The sequence below is a fragment of the Hippocampus guttulatus genome, chromosome 2 (assembly GCF_054856545.1).
Source record: "Hippocampus guttulatus isolate MCC_2025c chromosome 2, RoL_Hgut_1.0, whole genome shotgun sequence".
NCBI lineage: Eukaryota > Metazoa > Chordata > Actinopteri > Syngnathiformes > Syngnathidae > Hippocampus > Hippocampus guttulatus.
In genome coordinates, this window is record NC_141262.1 from 15,724,436 (window position 1) to 15,746,347 (window position 21,912).

The window sequence follows — 21,912 nt, forward strand, 5'->3', positions numbered from 1 at the left end:
AGTCCATTTGCAGTGGTATCTCTTGAACTATTTAGAGATAAAAAGTTATTAACAAAAACAAACTACCAATGATCAACACTAAATCTTGCATTGTTGCACTGAACGGAGTGTTTTTGCATTGAAGTGAGACATTGAGGATCTTTGTCATCCTTAGTGGCAGCGGGCAACTGCTGCAACTATTTTTTTTAAATTCTTCCCATAGATGCGAATTTTCATAATTTAAAATCTCATGTACCCCCTGAAGTGCCTTCTCATACCCCCAGGGGTATGCATAAGCCCCGTTTGAGAGCCCCTGGTTTCGACTTCCATCCATTTAACGAATGCAGGGAAAAGTCACTCCTTTTTTCAAGAGAACAGCAATTAGGACAATATCATAGTTCAAAACAAATCTTTTATTTAACAAATGTACAACAAAACATATGATACATGGATCTGCTACCCAAACACAAACTGTAAATGGTCCCATCATGTGGGCACAAAATGTTGAGGTATTTTTTTTTGCTTTCATCTAGAACACATTACACAAGCTGTCTTGGATCACGCCACAAATTCTGGCAACATCTTAAGCGGCTAGTACAGCAAAACTGGCTTGACACAACTTAACTCCGCTTTCGACTGCTCCTCCAACAAGGTTTGACTAATTTCTTCATTTTTGACCAGGGATGCATCTCTGGGTTCTACTCACTTTCCTTTACGTAGTTGAAAAATGTCTTGGCATCGTTACAGCTAGGCCTGAGCAATGACTCAAATTCAAATCGGCATTGTTGAATGTAATTTTCAATGCGCAATGGCTGCAATTTGGGAATAAACAACAACAACAAAAAAAAAGCTGCATCGATTTCGGTCAGAAGCCTTTTTTTCAATAGGTATGTATCTTTTTATTTTTCAGTGCCTCGATTAATTGCTTAATACATGCCGTCCACATGGTTACATATTGTTGCAATTTGACTACTGATTTACTGAAGTGTTTTCATTCCACACCTGTGCGGTAGAATTTTGTGAAGTTTTAGCGGACACTTTAAAGACTGCAAGTCAACTTTCATATTTGTTGTTGTGGTGGTAATTTAGCGCAAGCCTGACCTATAAGACTAAAACATTTATGTATCATAAATGTGATCATTAATTTGTAATGCAGATGAATTTATTGCTCGTGTTGATTGAAACAAACAAAGTACATGGGACATGAGACCCTTGGAAAAAAAATGCATACTAAATCACGATTGCAGTATCGAGGATGAAAAAAGTTCTATTCCATCATTTTTCAAAATTGTTCAGCCCTAGTTACCGCTGATGCTGAATCGAGTATTTTGAACACCACCATATCTCGAAGACATGGACTGTTCATCTAGAAACTGTGGTGGTGCATTCACTGACACTCAAGAGAATGGGAGTCAACAACTGAACATAGTGCAAAAAAACCCCCCAACAACATTGCCACTTAACAGTACTAAATGATGGTTATTTACATTTTGCCACAATGGACAATTTCCAATCAGCAACTCAAAAGCCATGACTTCCCCAAAACCCATTAAAAAATAAATACTGTATTACAAACAATGGAAAAAAACAACCCCAGAGGACACAGAGAAAAGCTGAACACCTTTGCTTCTCAACCGACAACAAAATTCAAGTCAACAGGTGGAAAAAAAAAGCAAAGTGATTGAGCAGGAAAAGTCTTCCAATTTCACAGTAAGTCAAGTTTCTTTCCAATGTTTTGCCGCAATCTCAACTGTCTGTGAATGCACCACCAAGGGAGATGTTTGAATATGGTCCTACAGGCCAACCGCAGAAGGTAAAAAAAAAGGGGGAAAAAAATGCCGCTCTATGCAAAGACATCGACACATCCGCACGTACCGTATGCTCATCTACAGAAAAGAAGACATGCACTAGCACATGTGCTAATACACGATAGGCCCACACACTGAACACCTCTCTCAACTGAACTACGAGACCAAAGCCACACATTTCCTTCTTTGCCTCCAGGGGGGTCTTGCTCAAGTCTATTTCTTCATTTTCAGGTCAGCCTCCATTGCACTACGGCGACCCCTGGTGCCGCCATCCTGTAGTGCAGAAAGAGGGGGGGGGGGGGAAGCAGGAAGCAAGTGGAAAGAAGGAAGGGGACGGTGGAGGCGGGGGGGCAAGAAGGAGCATTAACATTTAGGTCGAGAAAGTCCAAGATCAAGATCAGCTGGGCAGAGGGAGGGGATGTAAGTGAGGTGCATGAGGTGGGGGTAGGAGGTGTTCCTCCTCTGATGGAGAACAGAAATAAACGATGATCAACTGAAAATCCAACTCAAGGGAAGAAAAGAATTATCGAGCATGCAGACAGGGAAAAAAAAAATACAGACATGAAAGAAGCACGTGTCAGTGCGCCGGGACTGACGAGAAACCCTTGAATGGAGCAATACGACACACTTCAAATGTGTGTGTGTTCAAAGATGGAACTTCCAGGTTTAAGGGGGACTGAGGAGGGGAATGTTATTGGTTGGCCAAGCACTGATGTTTAGCGTTGTTACAAACGCTAACAATATTGTCACCTTCTTAAAATAACGGCCTAAGTCATATATTGACATTTTATTCATATAATTTTTTTGTCTTCAACATCTCGTGACGCTGGCCACCGCTGCTCATATCAGTAACATCCTTAGAGGGAAACAGATCCTTCAATTCTACCATTGAAATGAAATTAGAAAGTAATACAAAGTCAGCAGTCATTTTTGTCAGAAAAAAATGACAGGCTGTTATTTTTAGGACGTTTTAGAAAGAATCTTGGTTGTGGTTTATCTTGGTTACGCTCATATCGCGCTTGCTGGTGAAGGTAAAAAAAAAAAACATTTCAAAACAATCCCGGTGTGAGTGATTATTGAGCATCGTTGTATAAATCTGTTTAATGCTCTCCGCTCCTGAGTTAGATTCTCCTTTAAGAAGGGAACATACGCATTTTGATGACGTTCTGAGTCTGTGGGATCAAATCCAGGCCTGCCCGTGTAGAGTTTGCATATTGTCTCTGCAAGCTTGTCTTGGCGCGGGTTTTCTTCTGGCGCTCCTCAAAGTTGTCTTTAGGTGTGACACGACGGCCTGTTTGATGATGCGTGCGGTGCAATAGGCTGGCGACCATTCCGGGCACACCATCTCACACTCAAATTCAGTAGTATACAAACGGATGGCTGGTTTGACAGTGAATGCTGCCCGGGAAATATTTTGGAGCTGGAGAGCGTGTTGCTTTGTATCGAAATGCGGATTTCCTGCAAATCTAGCCAACATATTTATTTAGTCGAGCGTTCGCAACCTCATGTAGCTTGTGACTCCCGTGAAAACTTTCTATTTGTGTGTGCGTTCTGTCAATGGAAGGCCAGAGCCATTGTTCCGTGCCTTCTTCAATAGACGCAACCCGCGTGAGCACCAACCCCCCCCCCCCCCCCCCCCCCACGCACAGTTGCAACCAACGGCTCACAAATGTCGACCGATTTTGCGAGTTACAACATACTCATCAGTCCATTTTTTGCATCGATCAGTGTGCACAGCAGTTAATGGAAGTTCATCTGATTCGAATAAAGTCAACTGTGCGTAGACCTCGCAAAGCAAACACCGATAAGCCGTGAGGACAGCTGAGTTGCAACAAGTAGCAGTACTGGTCAAAAGGTGACTAACTTGGCCATCACGTGGCAGATAGCCTTTCGAATCTATGCGGTGCTCAGACTGAGCTCAAATCTTCTGCGATTCCAACAGTCCCAACGCTCTGCTGGGACAATAACAATTAGCGTTCATTATGGGGGGTTGAACAGCGTCGTGGTCTCCATAGTCATGTTTAAGTTTTTTGTTTGCTTTTTATTTTTCTCATACAATAAGAAAGTTACAATCGATGATCAACGTAATCAATAATGATTTCGATGATGGATGAATGGTTTTGAGACCTTGTTTGATGTGAAATTGCCCAAGTGCTTGGAAGTTCAGCCTCTGAAAAGTAAATATTCTCAGATTTCCGCCGTCCTCCACGAAAGCAGAGGGATGAGCTTTGCGTCCAATCAAAAGAACCCATTTGCAAACGCCTGCTTTTACTTTGGAAAACAATGATTGAACTTTTTTGCCCACCATCTGACATGTCACATCCCAAACCAGTCACCAGCATCGCAACTTCTTTTTTGGGTGTGTTTTTCTGCACTGTCAATGGGAAATAAAGTCTTGTTTTCCAATAAAAGAATGGAAATGAAAAGAACTTTTAAAAAAAATCTGATTAGTCATCGCTTAACTAAGATCACCGCCCCCCAAACTTTGAACAGATGTAATCATATGGCCCAATACACTTCTATCATGCAAGAAATGTCAAACTGAAAAGAGGAGACGAGTGAACTGATGAGGTGGCTGCGATGGCAAAAACGCGGACGGGAACCGGCCCGCGGCCTGCCGCTGGTGAGATCTGATCAATAACCTGCATACTTACAAAGAGAGAGAGAAGGAAAGCAGGAGAGGCCATTGGGACCATGTCCTGCAGAAGGACACACATTGGAGTGAGAAGGAGAGAACATGCACATACACACTCACACACACGCGTGCGAGAAAGCAAGCGTCATTCAAGTGTCCATCAAACAGGTAAGCAAGTGCAAAGACGAGCGTCCAAAGAAATACCGATGAATAAAAGGTCACGAAAAACACACGCAATCGTACGCAAATAAGCAGGTACTTGTAAGAATTTGGTGGTATTCGATACGAGAAACTGTGGCAGAAGCATTCATTTGACAATGTTGCTCATCGCTGGTGTGTGGCCGAAAACCTCCTTGGTCAAAATTTGGCAAATTTTATAAAATAAATTTCCACCCCTCACAAATCTATACGATTGGACAGTAGTCCACACGTGTACGTGTTTACAAGTGATTGACCAATCTAAAGTGTTGCAAATGACTTGCTCTCTGATGATGCAACGGCTGAATAAGCGTGACCTTTTTTTGGGAGGGTCTCGTCAAGAGATGATTTCGGAGGTTTGAAGATTCCACCAAACGCCAGCGTCCTTCATGTGGTTGTAGTTTGCAGTAGGGCACGACCGTACTGAGAGCCATTCCGAACATTTTAGACTCTCACGTAACTAATCAAAGTAGCCAGATTATGTCACTCAAATCTGAGCATAATTTTTTTTTTTTTACAGAATAATACGTGATGCAACTGTTGCAGTTGTTTTGAGTGTCATTGGCGCGCAAGCGACCGGCACGCTGTATGTGTAGCCACAGGCATCTGATACACGTACACGATCCATGCCCAAGACGGGTACAGAACAATGGCAGCACAAGTCCAACTCAGCAATGACAACGGGCTTCACAAAAGTACTTGCGACAGGCATTTGACTCAACTTCCCTAAAAAGATTGTTGATGTTTCGCTTTTCTGATGCTTTGCATGGATGAACAATTTTTATGGAATGGGAGAATCACTGTCAATGTTCCAAGATTCATGATGCCCGGCTGAACTTCCAACTAGGTCGATGTCATGTTGAGACCGCAATGTCGGAATTGAATCAATCGTGCCGTGCTGGATGCATCCAAGCAAGGCGCCCCAAAAAAAAAAGCCTGCATTGCTTCAACAGCCGATGAAGCACAATTCCGCACAATCTGAAAGCTGATGAAGTAATATCATGCTCGTCCTTGACAACAACCATAAAACAACACATTCACACAATTTACTGTCAGTTATCTTCCCCAAATTACGATCCTTCATAATGCAAAACGCCATCCTTTGAAATTTTTCAGGACGTTGTGATGAGCCGCAACTTCGGGCTGGCCTTATCTTGGGGAGTATAGTGAAGAGCGATTTGGACAATCGCCTTTGATTTCAAAAGGTGTCAGTGCTTCGGTATACAAACAAATCGCTTTGATTTGTTGCTTCTTTGGATTTCATTCACTTGAATTTTTGAACTTTGACAACTTGTTACCTGTTCATTGGGACGAATCCAAATGTTTAAAAATCCAGATGAACATAGCACAATATAGAAATAGATTTGTGTTTGGTATGTCATTTCTTGGTTGTCACCTTGCTTTTGGGGAGAATGGTGCCAACATTTGCAACTTGCATTTGCAAATATCTTATTGTGTGTTTGCCATGGACTCTTCTTTGAAAACTTGTGGTACTCCGAGCGTGAGCTATGGGTCCTGCTACACTGGTCCGGCATCTGCTCTATGAATTGGCATGCCACATTTGCCCTATTTGGACCAATAGGGCAACTTTAAGATGGTGTTCTCAAAACAAAGCTGTGGCACTAGTCACACCTATCGCCAAACTGAACCTTGGTAAAACGGCGGATGTCAGAGACAGGCTGCAAAGGCGGCACCCCGAGAAGACCGTTTTCTCACCCTCAAAACGCGCACGCGCGCGCGCGCACACACACACGCGCGCACGCACGCACACGCCACACACACACACACACACACACACACACACACACACACACACACACACACACACACACACACACACACACACACACACACACACACACACACACACACACACACACACACACACACACACACACACACAGGTATCGTAGGCGGTTCTCTACAGATGACAAGGTTTGCAGGACGACATGGTCGACAGGCGGCTCACTGCCCCGATAATTCGGAGCAGACCGCACATAGCCAATCTTAGGAGGCCTGCCGAGATTGCCCTTCATGGTCACATGCACTGGCACCTGAACACGTGGATACGATTAATCCAGATTTGGGTCGCAGTGTCAAAATGTGGAGAAGATGCAAGGAACACTGTACTGGTTGCTGCAATGAAAAAGCAACATCTGCCTCATTGAGAAACGAGGCCCATTGTCATCGAGATAAACATCGACGCAGAAAGATGACATTCGCAACACGTGCAACACTCAATTTCAATCATCCAATCTACCAAACACCCAAACATGAGTCAATGGGAATGGGAAGTAAAAAGAAACTGTTCCACAAATGCATGTCCATGATAGAAGCTAATTTATTTTCAGCCTTGTCTCGTGCTGTGAAAGCACAAAGTTCCATCTCCGCGCCCTTAGTGTAGTCTATGGCATGTGTTATTTCGTTCAAATATCTTTTATCAATCAGCCTAAGTTACAGGACATGAACCTCCAGCCAATCAAAGATGCAACTACCAGGCAGGCATCTTGTTTGTACAAAAAAACGGAAATAGCTCCATTGCTGAGAGTCACACACTAAACTTTTGCGAAATGAGGGTATGAGATATACTGCGGTCATACCGAATGTAGGTTGAGCTATTCTCACAATGCCATTAGATACAACTATGTATTCACAAAAAGTTCAGGATTTCGGGCTTTCAGGTGAAATTTATGGAAAATGTAAAAAATTCACATTGCAGTGATATCATATGAAAGTAGGGCATTTAAGCAGAAGGATGCACTGGTGATTTCCTCATCTCAAACAATTCATTGAAACTAAAGTTAACAACAATGGTGGGTACACCACAACAAAAAATGTAAACACCTCAATAACTCGTCATGTGCCCTTGAGTGTGTTCATGCTGTTCACAAGTTGACTTGTGTTGTGTTATTTTGACTTCAAAATGGCGCCGCGAGAGTGGCTGCCTTTCCAGCAGCTCCTATATTTTGTTGTCCTACTTCTTCCTTTCATAACTTTGCTGCTGTGAATTGGGAATTTCTCCATTGCGAGACTAATAAAGGTTTTCTTATCTTATCTTATCTTATTTTATTGTCAGCTGAGGAATGGCATCCCACTCTTCTTGAAGGGCGGCCTTCAGGTCATTGAGGTTCTGCGGAGCAAAGTTTTGAGTCTCGACACGGCAACTCAGCTGATCCCGCAGATTTCAATAGGAACCATGTCTTGAGAAAGTGCAGGCCATTCCATTTGAGGTACACCAGTCTCCAACAGCCGTTCCCTGATAACGCGACCTCGATGCGCTGGAGGATTGTCATCCATGAAGATGAAATTAGGCCCGTGTTGTTCATCTTGGGGCACAATCACTGGATCAATAACGTTATCCGGGTTGTATGGACTTGTCGCTGTCCCATTCACAAAGTGTCGGGGGATTCTTTACCGACTGGACGTATCTGCCCACACTGTAACGCCGCCACCACCAAAAGTCCGTCTGGTGACAACGATGGCTGATGCATAGCGCTCTCCTTGAAGTCCTACATCGTCGGCGGCCATCATTTCTGCTCAACCAGAATCGACTTCCATCAGCCCACTGGTCCCTCCTCCAGCATAAATGCTCCCCGGCCCATGCAAGACGATGACGCCTATGCCTGGTGGTGTGGTCAGGGACCCTTGCAAGTCGCAGTCCACACTGATGTAAACGGTTTCAAATGGCCTCACGTGACTCTTGGGTGCTTCTCACCTCCCTTAAACGTGCCTGGAGTTGAATGGCATTCATCATCCTGTTTCTCAGGACATTGTTCATAATGAAGCGGTCATCACCATGGGATGTGGCCAAAGGACATCCACTTCTACATCTTTCTGTGATTCTTCCAGTCTCTCGGTATCTCTGTTGCAACCTGCTGATGACACTCCGTGACACTCTAAGCTCAGTGGCCACTTCCGTCTGAGAACATCCAATTGAAAGCACCACAATGGGAAGGTACCATTGATCCATTGTTAGGTGTCACCTTGGTCTCATAATGTCAAAATGGGAACAGCATGATTGTTTAAACACCAGCTCTAATTGAATCGGGATTTATTGGTCGATTCAAGGATCAAACACCTATTGTGAATTTTGCCGTTAAGCTCCTTATGAGAGAACAGCAACCTGTGCAAAAAGTACAGAAACATGTAACAGTTTGACATGTGCATTCAAAAGCTTAGAGAAGGTCACTTTAAGTTCACCTGTCAAGATTTGAATGCATTTTAGGCTTGTCCTGAAATTTCACCCGAAAGGCAAAAATCCCAAACTTTTTGTGAGTAGTGTATAAAGTCAATACAGGTTGCATAGACAGGGCCGAAACTATACAGCTACATCGGCGCCAGATGGCTTTGAGAATATGCTACTTTTTCACATACACGCCAGGTTCAAAGTGTACAAACACTGTATGACAAAATGATAAATGCGGTATGTGGGCACTGGGACTTGTACAACACAGCCAGCTTCCAATATGAGCCAATAAGAAGCAGGCGTAAGCTACTTGTGTGACGACAGCTGTTGAACCAAGACAGTAATTCAGTATTTTCAATCAAAGCAGCGGTCACCTGACTGACTAGCGATCATGTATTGCTTTTTTTTTTTGGATTACTGTCACAGAAGATGTTGTGAACATGTTAACATTACATGTTGTATTTCATGTTTATCAACAGGTTTTTAAAAAAGAATTTGGGGGATTTAAATTGTTTTTTCCAATGTATTTTTGCATGGGTCTATAGTAGAGTAAATATACTTAAATAGATACATCGCCCCATTTTCTGATGGAATCGGTGATCGAGTATTTTCTTTTATTTTTCAAACCTTCATGATTGCTGATCGACCCCAAAAACCCTGATCGCGTAAAGTCTACTAATAAGAACTATGTTCAACCACATACCAACAGGTCACTGGACATTCATGCAACATCAGCAAGTGACAGAACAGCCGAGTCAAGTGGCTGACACGTACAGGTGCGCGCCCGCACGTACGTAAGAAAAGAAGTGTAGCCTCATGCAGGAAAATATCTTCCCAGAAATTATTGCACCACATCACTTATGGGTGAGCAGGGAGGATATAGTCAGGCACATAAAGACAATGTCTCAGCTTTCCTGTGTGTGTTGCCTGTGTCTGTAAATGTGTGTATATCTTCATAGGAATGTGAAATTCAACAGTTAAAGACAATAGAAAATCACACATCATGGTATGACTTGCTGTGGAATACAATTGTTTTTTTCCCCCTTTTCATAATGTACTGCTGATTGCGATACCACACTTTTGCTGGAAAAGGAGAAAACCAGCCAATAGACTGCTGATGGTTGACAACCATTGAAATATCTGTGGCAGAGACTCGGAGCAAATTGTGCAGTGTATTTCTATGAACAATGCAAGGCACAGATGTAAAAGAAAGTATATTCTTAACTAAATGAAATAGTGTTAAATTCATAATCTGAGGCAGTGGAGATTTGTATTTAGTTGGAATAGAAACACATATTTAAGGAGAAGTGTTACGCAGGTCCCTGATTCTAATTCCATAATCTGTAATCACTTCAGCCACATATCCCCATTTTACAAGACCTTGGGCATGCCAACTCAAGCAAGTGGTCCAATGAGTAACATCAATGCTCAAAGCAAACTACAGTAAATCCCCTCCATTGCAGGGGTTAGGTTTCAGAACAACCCCACAATAAATGCAAACTGCCCTCGGCATGTTGTTCCAGCATTTACGGGACTTCATTTCTTCTTAAGGTCTTTAAAAGCGCACTTTTAAAATGATACTAACACATTTGAACATGTATAATATACTGAGAGAGCAATATCAATGAATGGCACACATAGCAACAACATGTACTCACACCTACAAAGACGACTAGGATGATGATGCAGCTGCCGTAACACAAAATATTCTTGTTTCAATGCCGAAATGAAGGTGTCTTAAATTGGCAAGCGTGTCATGTAGTGAAGTTGACCAAGGGATGCTGATGGTGTAGTGGTACACTCGCCTGTCTTGTGAGCGGGCACCGTGGGATCGGTCACCACTCAGTGGCGCTGTGTGGGTGTGAATGGTTGTTCGTCTCTATATATGCTCTGGGACTGACTGGCGAACAGTTCAAGGTGTAGTCCGCCTTTCGCCCAAATAAGCTGGGATAGGCTCCAGCACCCTCCCACGACCCTATGCAGGATAAGCGATGATGAAAATGGATGGATGGATGAAATTGATTGTCCGTCTGCATAAACACTGCTTCTTTCTTGTTACAAACGTGGCTGTGGGCAGGTGCTGGCTGTGTTTCTTCTTTCGTCGGTGACTCCATCAGTGCTGTTTTGGAACTGCAGTGCACAACCCATGCCAGGATCCCACTCCACTATCATTACATTATGTACAGCGTGTGAAACGCGCAAGTCATTAGCAAGGTAGGCAGTGCGCGACGCGCCCACTGACAGAACACAACTGACAAAACGGTCGCGACGCTCTGATTGATTGAATTGGTAGATATGGGTATTTTATCGTGACATGCGGGATTATTAACTGGAAAATATAAGTCACCTAATAAAAGTACCATCAAAGCATTCTTGTATATATGGTTGCCATTTGATTATTTATTCAATCTGAAACATCTGATTCTTGGTAGACCTAAACAAATATATCGTTCCAGTTCAAAGAAACAAATGTGTGGAACCAGTGTGTAATTTTCGACACAGTTAAGTTGCTCAACACACCTTCTCAGCTGGCTCGCCTGGTTTGCGATTTCCCTCCCTGCCACGAAGGCTCTTGGCGGAGATGGCGCTCTCTGAGGTCTGCATGATGAGCTGTGTGGCCAGGAACTGCTGCACGTGCTCCAGGACGTCACGCTGCATCTCCAGAGCCATGTGGTAGACGTCGTGGTCTGACGAGTTGTACATGACGGCATTCTGAAACATCAGCATGATGTCCCGCTGGAATTCTGCTGTTGTACGGATCACGCCGGATTCGATATTCTTCTTAATTGCAGATAGGTCCATTGGTCTGTGACAGGATGAGTTTGGAAGATATGTTATTTTGTTTGTTGTTGTTTTTTTTTAACTTTCATTAAAATAAATAAATAAAAAGTTTGGCTGGATAATACGGTATTTTGGTCTGAGAGGTTGCATGTTCTACGCAATATTTATTAAAGAAAAATGGCAATGTATTGTATAAAAGCTCCAATACATCAAAACAAATGAGAATGTCAAGAAATTAATTTGTTTTACAAATTGTAATTATTGTCCAATGGGACAAGATGAGTCACAGCAGCAACGGTTGTGTTGTACGCGTGCCTTTGAGGGGCATGGCTCAGTGAGTGACATCAGCAACAAGGCCAGTTTGTTAGCATGTCAGCACAGGGCTGTAAGTTTTAGCTTACTGGAACTCGGGTTCCGTTTTGTATTTGACAGCTCATCAGGTTCAATAAAGCTCTGAAAGTGCACCAGTGACTGTCGCTTTTTTCCGCCCCCGTCCCACTCTCCCGGAGAGGCAGCTTATCTGGAGATTACAAATTTTGCTCGTAGAACAAAGCAACATTTTCAACCAAGCGAAGACTCGTGAAAAACTCCTAAACTGAAGCAGTCACAAGTCAAGTTGTACATGTTAATATTTGGATAGCCCAGCTGTTCAAATGGATTGCAGGAAGACTGTGATCTCACCTGTGTACAATGCTGTGGTAACCAGGAGCGATGTCATCTGACACAGGCTGCAAGAAGACACTGGCATATCTGATAGAAAAAAATTGAACAAATAGAGGTTGAGTTGTGGCAGTAGCACTGTGCAAAACAATGGCAGCAGAAAACCGTTGATTTGTGTTCTCGGCAGAGGCAAAGTTGGGAGAGCAACACCTGTGGTTAGCCGCAGCTCTCCACACCAGCATTATGGCTTTCTTCCAAATTTTCTGGGCCTGTACAGCCTCTTGGTCCTCACCACATGTAGACCTGGTAGGAACAGAGAATGGGGAATGGGACCCAAATGAGAAAGAAAAAAAAACATGTATGCAAATTATGGCTACGGAGACATGAGCAGGTGGATACTCACAGCTGGGAGGAAGAGGCAGGGCTGCTGGCCAGTGAATCGGCTGTGTAGCGCTGCGAGGGCGGCCCATAACCATCTTCACTCTCGCTGGCTGCTCGCTCCACTTCTGACAAATAGGGGCCCTCCCCCTCGCCACACTCCTCTTTCAGCTCCATTCCTTCTTCAGGATCACACTCGCTCGCTGCTTCCTCATCTTTCACCTCCTGATTTCAAGTACATGCAGCAATTAGGTCAGTGGCAGAATATTGAGAACAACTTTTCAAATCGACAATAATGTTTAGGCCTATTACCTTGGACTCTCTGCCAGATACAGAACTGTCCTCGGAATCTGTGGGCCGAAAATGATCGTTATTATCATCTTTTAACAGGCACATCATGTGTGTGTTTGTGAGGTCACCTAGGCATGGTGGGTTCACCTCGGGCTGGTTCCACTCCTCCACTTCACTCTTCACGACAAGATTTGTGTCCACCTTCCCTCCGTTCCTCTCTTCTGTCTCAACACCTCCAGTAGTAACATATTCAGAGGTGCCACACAAAGTGATGTCATTTTCAGTCACAGCTGGCTCACAGTTTCCCTTGACCTGCTCCTCTGTGCTTGTCGTTTCAGGTTGATTTTGGCCATGCGGGCTGACAGGGGTGGGGACAGACAGTGCGGCCACAACGCAATCCTCCTGTATGTGCTCAGAGTCTTGGGCAGTGGATGTTGAGTCTGATTCCTTTAGTTCCTGAGTTTCCCAGGGGCCGGGCAGGGTGTGTCCTTCTGAGACGGCCTCTTCACACAGAGACAGTGCTGCTTCCACTGCTGCTGCGTCCAAAGCTTCCACCGAATCATCCACCTTGGAAGCACAGCAAGCATGACTTCCCATTAGGCTTTATCGAATTGCCTGTCTTCTATACAGTGGAAGTACTGGTAACGTAGTGGTACATTGTGCAGCCTTTTGTGCAGACGGTTTGATTTCTGCCAAATACGTAGCTGCTGCGTGGTTTGTGTCAGGAAGGGCATTTCGCCCAAAAAGTGTGCCAAACTAATTATGCCAGTGACAAGCCAAAAGTCCCAACATACTGTACGGAACCTGGGTTCATTTCATGACCTTCATTTGTTCCGACAACGTTCACAGCCCGAAATGTTTGCAAGCCAAAGCAATTCTTTCAGTTAAAATAAATGGAATTGAATTAAATCATTCCAGCCCCAGAAACAAGTTATGCTTACCTTGTTTCTGTGGGATTGGATAAAAAGAAACAGAAATGAATGAACACTTTATTGCACCTTTCTTTTAAGGGATAGTACAAAGCAGATTAACCCGGGTGCAGGTGTGTGGGAACACGCCACATTGGCGCACCGAGCAGGAGCTTCCCTGCACGGCACAGACCCTTCCCACACTGTAGCTTCGGTAGCAAGTACATCTGAAGCGTTCCGTGTGACAACTGAGGCATACTTTGTGAACCAAGGAAATATTTTGCTGAAAAACGACTATGTTTGTGAATTGGGTTGTTCTTGAACTAAGACTTCACTGTAGTTTGGACGACAAGGTTCATTTAAAAAAGGATCAGCTGAGCTCTGCGTGTATTGCAGACTACTACCACCTGCTGTTCAAATGAAGCTCAAATCAATACAGGTACATGTATTGTCTTTTCAATGACCCTGAAAATATACCACCCAATATTGAGATGTCAAGTACTGTATATACAAAATGCAAATATGATTGAAATATAACTGAGCTGTGTTCCGCACAAAAAATATAGCTATTTCTAAGGCAGATGGACAACTACGAAACCATAGAAAGCCATAATATGTTGTACAACACAATTCCAATGAATTTGAGACGTTGTGTAAAACATAACTAAAATCAGAATACAATGATTTGCAAATCATGTTCAACCTATATTTAATTTAATACACTCCAAAGACCAGACATTTTTTAAACTGATAAAAATGATTGATATTAGCAAATAATCATTAACTTTGAATTTTATGGCTACAAGACATTCCGATAAAGCTGGGATTCTATCACGTTTACCACCGTGTTGCATCACCTTTTCTTTTAACAACATTCAATAAATTGTTGAAGCTTTGTAGATGGTACACTTTCATATTTTTGCTTGATGTACAGCTTTAACTTTTCAACAGTCCGGGGTCTCCGTTTTCGTATTTTACACTTCATAACGCACCACACTTTTTCAATGGGAGACGGGTCTTTTTGGCATTGTCTTGCTGAAATAAGCAGGTGGTTCATGAAAAAGACATTGCTTGGAAGGCAGCACATGTTTCCACGAAAACTTGTATGTCCCTTTCAGCATTAATGATGCCTTCGCAGATGTGCAAGTTACCCATGTCATTGACACTAACAAAGCTCAATACTATCACAAATGCTGGCTTTTGAACTTTGCATCCATAACAGTCCAGATGTTTCTTTGGCCAAGAGGACAGGGCATCTACAATTTCCCAAAACAATTTAAAATGCGGACTCGTCAGACCACAGTTTACTTCTCCACTTTGCACTCGTCCATCTCAGATGAGCTTGGGCCCAGATAGGCCAGCGGCGTTGATCGGTGTTGTTGATATATGGCTTTTGCTTTGCATAGTATGGTTTTAAGCTGCACGTACGGATGTAGTGCCCAACAGTATTTGCTGAAATTGGCTTTCTAAAGTGCTCCTAAGCCCATGTGGTGATTTACATCTTTTTTATTTTTGCGGCCTGAGGGATTAAGTTCAAGTGCATTCAGAGTTGGTTTTCAGCCATGCCGCTTACATGCAGTGATTCCTCCAGAATATTGATGAGCACCTTTTGGTGAGCATTCCTCAACTTTTTTGCCACCTGTTCCAAGTTTTATGGAACGTGTTGCAGCCATAAAATTCAAAGTTAATGATTATATGCTAAAGGCAATAAAGTTTAGCAGTTTGAACATTAAATATATTTTCTTTGTAATTTATTGAACATTATTTGCAAATCATTGCATTCTCTTTTTATTTGTGTTTAACACAAAGTTCCAACTTGATTGCAATTGGATTTGTAAATCAATCTTTTTTGGGGACTGAAGACCACCCTATTTACATAAAAGAAAACAGTATTCTCAGCCCAAGTGTGTACCTTTTCCTCAATGATGGCGATGATGTCGCCTACGGTTTCCAGATCTAGTTCATCTCCCATGTAAGAGACAGCGACAAGGTCTTCTTCTACTAATCCCGTCTCTTCACCAAGCTCTGCCTTCTCTGCAGCTTCAACTTCCCCCACTACAAACAAAAAATAGAGAGCACACAATGAAACGGTTGCTGTAACAAGTGTGAGCAGTACCTCGCAGACCTTCTCCAATGTTTGACATTAATGTAGAGTCCTGCCTCTTCTTAGCTCAGCAATCACAAAAGAACTGGTACTTGCTTGAAACCCCCCCCCCCCCCCCAAAAAAAAAAAAGCAAAAGATTCAAACATATATTCTCCCCAGGAAATCTAACAATCATGTCTTCATTTACATTGCTTGTATGCTAAATCTAAGAATGACCAAGCTAAATTTAATTTTTGATTGACGGTTTCAGTTACACACAAATGTTGACACAAGCAAACCAAAACTTACTTTATGTCAAGAGTACATTTACCTGTCACAACATCATGGCCCGGTGGTAATGGGGTGGTGACAACAGCAGACGTCTGTATTCCATTGCTAAGACTTCCAGAGGAGTCGCCGTCAGTAACCTGCAAGAGCACAATCACGTGTTCTTCTTGAAATAAACATAGTCTGTATACAAGGTATTATCAGGTTTCTACTGTTTTTTTTAAAACACTTTATTCAATAAATTGTGAGTGGTCGACATGGGCTCAATAATGTATCAGAGTATTTGTATCTTGCTTGTAGCATTCCCTGATGTAAATAATACACATCCCAAAGAAACACTGACTATTCTAAAAAGTATTATTTTACTTAATAGCTGGTTTAGCACAATGGGAAAATAACTGGTTGAAGCACTATAAAGAACTTTGAAAAGAAGATTTAAATGTGAAGGATAATTAGGGGCCTCCATTTTGGAAATGAAACTGTAAGACCTTTTTGAAACATCAACTGAAAGAAATGCTGACAAGGCATGCTTCTTTTGTCATTTTGTTCAACAGACCATCAGACAGCTCTGGCATCATTGTTGTGGTCTAACTTTATTGTTCGACAGCATCTATCACGGGATAACAATTACAGTATCCTAACAAAAAACATTTTGAGAGAAGGGTCTGTTGCTCATAAAGTAACCTGACTGAAATCTCACACGGTTGTGCTCCTAAGTTTACCCTTGGGATATGTACATTTAGGAGCACAACTGTACACCATATGCACCGCTGACGATACATTACAGTCCAATTGGCTGTGGTGCACATTACTTTGCTTCACGAATCATGTGACTTTCTTGAATTGTAAAATTCAGGCTATGCTGGCTCTCACAAGGCAGGGGCTGGCTGAGATGTGGTTGCCTTTTTTCAGCAGTTCCGACAGGAGAGGAGAGGGTGGGGGTGTAGCTTTCTGAGGCAGGAGCCTCTTCTGTGAGGTGTCCTCTACAAGAAGGGTAAGGTCTTTAGGTCCTGGGCCTGGAGCTTCTGTCACTGGGAGAAAAAAACCTACACCTTGAACCTAGAGCAGCAGCAGCAGAACATTAAATGAATGGTCAACAAAGTTCAGAGAGATCAAATCAATCAGTCAACACTGACTATAAAAAGCGTTATGGCAGATCAAGAGGAAAGCTAACATGCTAACAGCTGGTATACAGGAAACCGTTGCTGATTTGCAAATTTCAATTCTTACAACAACACTAATCAAAGAAAAAGGCACCTATGTATTTACACCTATTTGCATATTTTATGCTCTCACCGTCACACCTAGCTCCGTAACATAAATATGGTTAACCTTATTTTACATTTGTATGAATGTGATTTAAAACGCTGCCTGTTCAGTTAAAATGCCCTTCTAATATGTCTGTAGATTTAAAAAAAAAAAATCCCCCTAATTAGAGTATAGTAAAGTTCGGCTTGATTTTTGGCTTTGGCCTGAACACATAAAACAGCTATTAGGTGAGTGTTTCAGTTAATAAGAGAGAATAGGTTCCAATACAATCTGCAAATAGGTTACTTGGCGAGTAGCAATCACTATTTGAGGGTACAAAATACAAACAAATAGGAGCATCTTTGAAAAGGGTTTGTGTTTGACCAGGACTTTAATACATAGACAAGCATACACTTACAGAGTGGGTGCTGGTGTCATCTGAGACAACGCCTGCAGGTTCCGTGGGTGGTGGGGGGGCCGATGCATCCATCTGAGAGTCCAGGTTCGTGGGACTGGTCCCCAAAGGGGACCGAACAGTGACACTGGGCAGACGCTTGGGTGTGTTTTTGATTGCCTGACGAGCTGAAAGACAAGGAGAATAATATTTGTAGTCATTAAACTTTCTTTTTATCTTTAAAACAATTAGTATACAGTATTGATTCAGAACTGGTACAAATATTCTAATTGGAAATGCATTGGTTCTGACAACTAAAGTGTAACCAATCAGGCATTCTCAAAACTGTTCCGGCCGATTAAAACAAACAAACAAAAAAAAAAGTCAGGTACAACAAAAAGGCCATCTGGGGTACAAATGAGTCACTCGCTGTGGCGACCCCTGATGGTACAGGTCGAAAGTAGCAAGGGCAACAGATTTCAAAATTCTGTACTTTTTGCATGCAAACTTCCGGACTTCTCAGTAAATCAGTCACATGATTTGTGGCAGTTGAATGAATATATATGTATCATTCTGATTCTTTATATGCTGTCATTTTGCTAAATCATTTCCAGAACATTATAGCTCGGTCATGAAGCTCATGCAAAGAAAGACCAAATCCGGATAAACCGATTGACATTTTGCACTGCCTAACTATCAAACGTCACCTTCACCAGGTTGTACATGTCACACACGGTCTGCATTTAGCTTTCTTAATCCATCTGGGATCCCTTAGCCAACCACTCTATCAAATTGGCATTTATGAGGCAGTCATCAGAGAATTTTTATGTACCCATTGTAAGTTTTGACAACAGAGAAGATCGCAGAAGCTGCATATACTGTATGTCATATTATGCGCTGTTTAGAAGTACCCTCAGAAAAAGAGTAGAAGAGCTCATTACTGGTGACAGATGGTTATCGTCTTTAAAACAGACAAGGTATTAAATCTTGAGGAGACAAAATGCAGCAAGGCTGCCCCATAGTCAAGAAGAGATGCAGTTCAGTGTCCAAGGAGTAAAGAGATTTACCCTCAGGCCTGAGAGATTTATTATGTAAATCTGAAAGTGCACACTTTTTTAGTTGATGGGTGTGCCTTCAGTACAACTCAGGAATTTGCAAAAGCTTGCAAAACCAGTATTTTTTGACAATTCTCACCTTGATATGCCATTTCTGTTGCTTTTCTCTTCTGCTCTGCCTCCTCCTCATCCTGCTTCTTCTTTCTGTGGCAGTAAATTGAAAGAAAAGGAAAGGAAAAGTGTGGATGCTTTAACATAGTAAAGCAATTAAACTGGATGAACTAGTCTTACAATGTTATCTCTGCCCACTGTTCTTTCAGCTGGGGGTCCATGTGACCTGTCTGTATCAGATCTACTTCCTTTTTCAACTTCCTGCAGACAGAAATCACAGATTGGGTGAGGAGTGAAAAGGTCGCATCATACATTTTTTAAAGCTTCCTTTAAAGGTTACCTGTATTGTTCTTGCGTGTCTCGTAGTAGTTTTTTCAGCTCCTCTATCCTCTCAGTAGTCAGTCTACGAACAATTACATCTTCAATGGTCTCAACCACCTCCCCCTTCTCACCACGCTTACGTCTGGAACAAAAGTCACGTTCAACACAAATTACAAATGTGCCAAACGCAACAACAGATCATTGTTTTCGCATTTTGTCTGTGTGCATGTGTTTTTCGGGACTGACTTAGGGGCTTCTGTGGCTTCCAGCAGCTCAGAGTATTGTGAGGCACAATGCTGAAACATGAGGAGATGAATAAATAATCCCTCATGTTGAGGACATTGATTAAATCCAATGCTACCAGCTCAGAAGACAATAGCCGGGATCTCTTACCTTTTGTGAGAACCAGTCAGGTGGTCGACCGGGCTCAGAGAAAGGCTTGATGGCTCTACTTACAGACACCCTAAATGTATCCAAAGAGGAAAAGTCACTTCAAGTTAAGACAATCGTACAAAGTGATATTCTTCTAAGATTAGAAACTATGTTCATAAATAAAAAGGAGGGATATTGAATTATCGGTTTACCAGTTTTGGTCACCACTCCTCATAACAGAGGAAGCCAGGCACAGCTTCTCCCTGACTGACCATGGCTCCGTCGGCCCCACATTCAGAATCTTATGTTCTGGAACAAAGCACAAATACAGTGAGCACCGAGTACCAATAAAATGTTCAGAAGCTTTGTGATAAGCTGATTTCGTTAGACTGACATTTAAAAAAATGTATTCTGAACAAATTTGATTATGTTTGTATATGAAACAATATATGTAATACAATATGTGAAGGCCGGCCCGGTGTTCCAGTGGTTAGCGCATCAGCCTCACAGTGCAGAGGTACCGGGTTCAATTCCAGGTCTGGCCTCCCTATGTGGAGTTTGCATTTTCTCCCCGGGCCTGTGTGGGTTTTCTCCGGGTATTCCAGTTTCCTCCGACATTCCAAAAACATGCATGGCAGGCTGACTGAACACTCTAAATTGTCCCTCGGTGTGAGTGTGAGTGCGGATGGTTGTTCGTCTCTGCGTGCCCTGCGATTGGCTGGCAATCAGTTCAGGGTGTCCGCCCCGCCTACTTCCAAGAGACAGCGGGGATAGGCTCGACCTTTGTGAGGATAAGCGGATTGAAAAATGAATGAATATGTGAATGCATATACAATTCTGAAGGTAAAATTTGGACCGCAGTGAACAAGAATAAAGTAATTGAACCAAAATTCAAGATAATAAACATTTACAAGAAATACCGTATTACAATAAGTTTAAACTATATTGTGACTGTTGAAGATAATTCGTAAATGTTTTAACAGCAACACACTTATCAATGGACAGTTGTTTGGTTGAACGTGATGTACATATAATTGATAAAATCGAACATTAACCAATAATGTATGGCATAAATCTCAAGAAACCAAGATTTACGTCAGAATTGTAATTTTTATAGCCACAATTAAAGCTAATTACTTGAGTGACCTATGCTTAAAGAAATGTGATTTTGGCGAGAATACATTTTTATTGCAGTTTTTGTTTTCAGTGACCGTTACAGTCTTAATTTAAAAGGGAGTACAATTAGAATAAATTAACATAAACACATAGGGGATACGTGCATCTTGAGTAAAAAAGAACAAAACAAAAAAAAACAGAATCATTAACGTCAATCGTTTTGGGTTACTTACGTCAAAATGCTATAGCAGACAACACACCAAAACATTCCGCATGACTGCATAACAAACCAAAACTAAAAACTTAACGTAAAGCAGGGTGAGTTGATGTATTCATTATCCAGTTTATTTGTAGGTGGCTAGCCTAATTGATACGACTTTACATCCCGTTTAAATTAGGCTGTATTGCTTGAAACGAAATCATAGCAGTTACAGTGATCGATTGAAAGGGGGAAGAGAAATTGCAGAAAGGAGAGGCAAATACTATAAAGGCGCGCTAACGAATCGTCGACACACAATCTGCGTTAGCTTGCCACTGTTATTACGGGGGAATACTATGGTGAGACACAAACAGCTACGCTATGCTACGTTTCTTTAAGCAGATCAAACTCCGATTTTCAACTAAAACAAGACAAAAAACAAAGCTTGGGGGATATTCGCTTTACGTCTGTGCACTAAACTACAAAGAAAACCCCCAGAGAGCTCTAAAAACATTACTCACTGCCTATGCCGCTCGCCATTTCTTTTGTAACAAGGCCAAAGTCCCAACTTCCGCCGGACGAATTTCAGCCGTACACAAAGGGAACTCACCATAGACATAAAATTACCCCGCCCCTAACCGAACGCCTCGTTATTGTACGTAAACGTCACTGCCATATTGAATGTGTCAAAGTGGCATGATCGGCGCAGACGTTGCGACGTTAATTTGCTGCAGCGAGATGCACCAATTTGGCGGCCCGGTGGTTCAGTGGTAAGCGCGTCGACCTCATCTGTGCGTCGACCTGTGTGGAGTTTGCATGTTCTCCCCGGACCTGCGTGGATTTTCTCCGGGACTCTGGTTTCCTCCCACATTCCAAAAACATGCATGGCAGGCTACTGAA

General features: G+C 42.4%; 1 protein-coding gene across 5 annotated transcripts; it reads right to left on the reverse strand.

Annotated features, from left to right (window-relative positions):
• Nucleotides 1-374: 374 nt before the first annotated feature.
• Nucleotides 375-21,612, reverse strand: brd8b (bromodomain containing 8b). 5 transcript variants are annotated; one of them, XM_086138783.1, is made up of 19 exons: nt 21,534-21,612; nt 19,910-20,006; nt 19,719-19,788; nt 19,572-19,621; nt 19,345-19,467; nt 19,185-19,265; nt 19,033-19,097; nt 17,863-18,026; nt 17,070-17,255; nt 16,240-16,336; nt 15,737-15,879; nt 13,045-13,483; nt 12,938-12,975; nt 12,651-12,850; nt 12,458-12,550; nt 12,269-12,337; nt 11,327-11,612; nt 4,442-4,486; nt 375-2,060 (listed from the first exon to the last, which is right to left on the reverse strand). In XM_086138783.1, the coding sequence occupies exons 1-19, from the start codon at nt 21,550-21,552 to the stop codon at nt 2,001-2,003; spliced, it is 2,325 nt and encodes a 774-aa protein (XP_085994909.1). In that variant the 5' UTR covers nt 21,553-21,612; the 3' UTR covers nt 375-2,000. The 5 variants fall into 5 exon arrangements, with proteins under 5 accessions (XP_085994909.1, XP_085994900.1, XP_085994891.1 ...); XM_086138774.1 differs by lacking the exons at nt 4,442-4,486; nt 21,534-21,612 and adding an exon at nt 20,219-20,474; XM_086138765.1 differs by lacking the exon at nt 375-2,060 and having other exon boundaries at nt 3,422-4,486.
• Between the last annotated feature and the right edge of the window lie 300 nt (nt 21,613-21,912).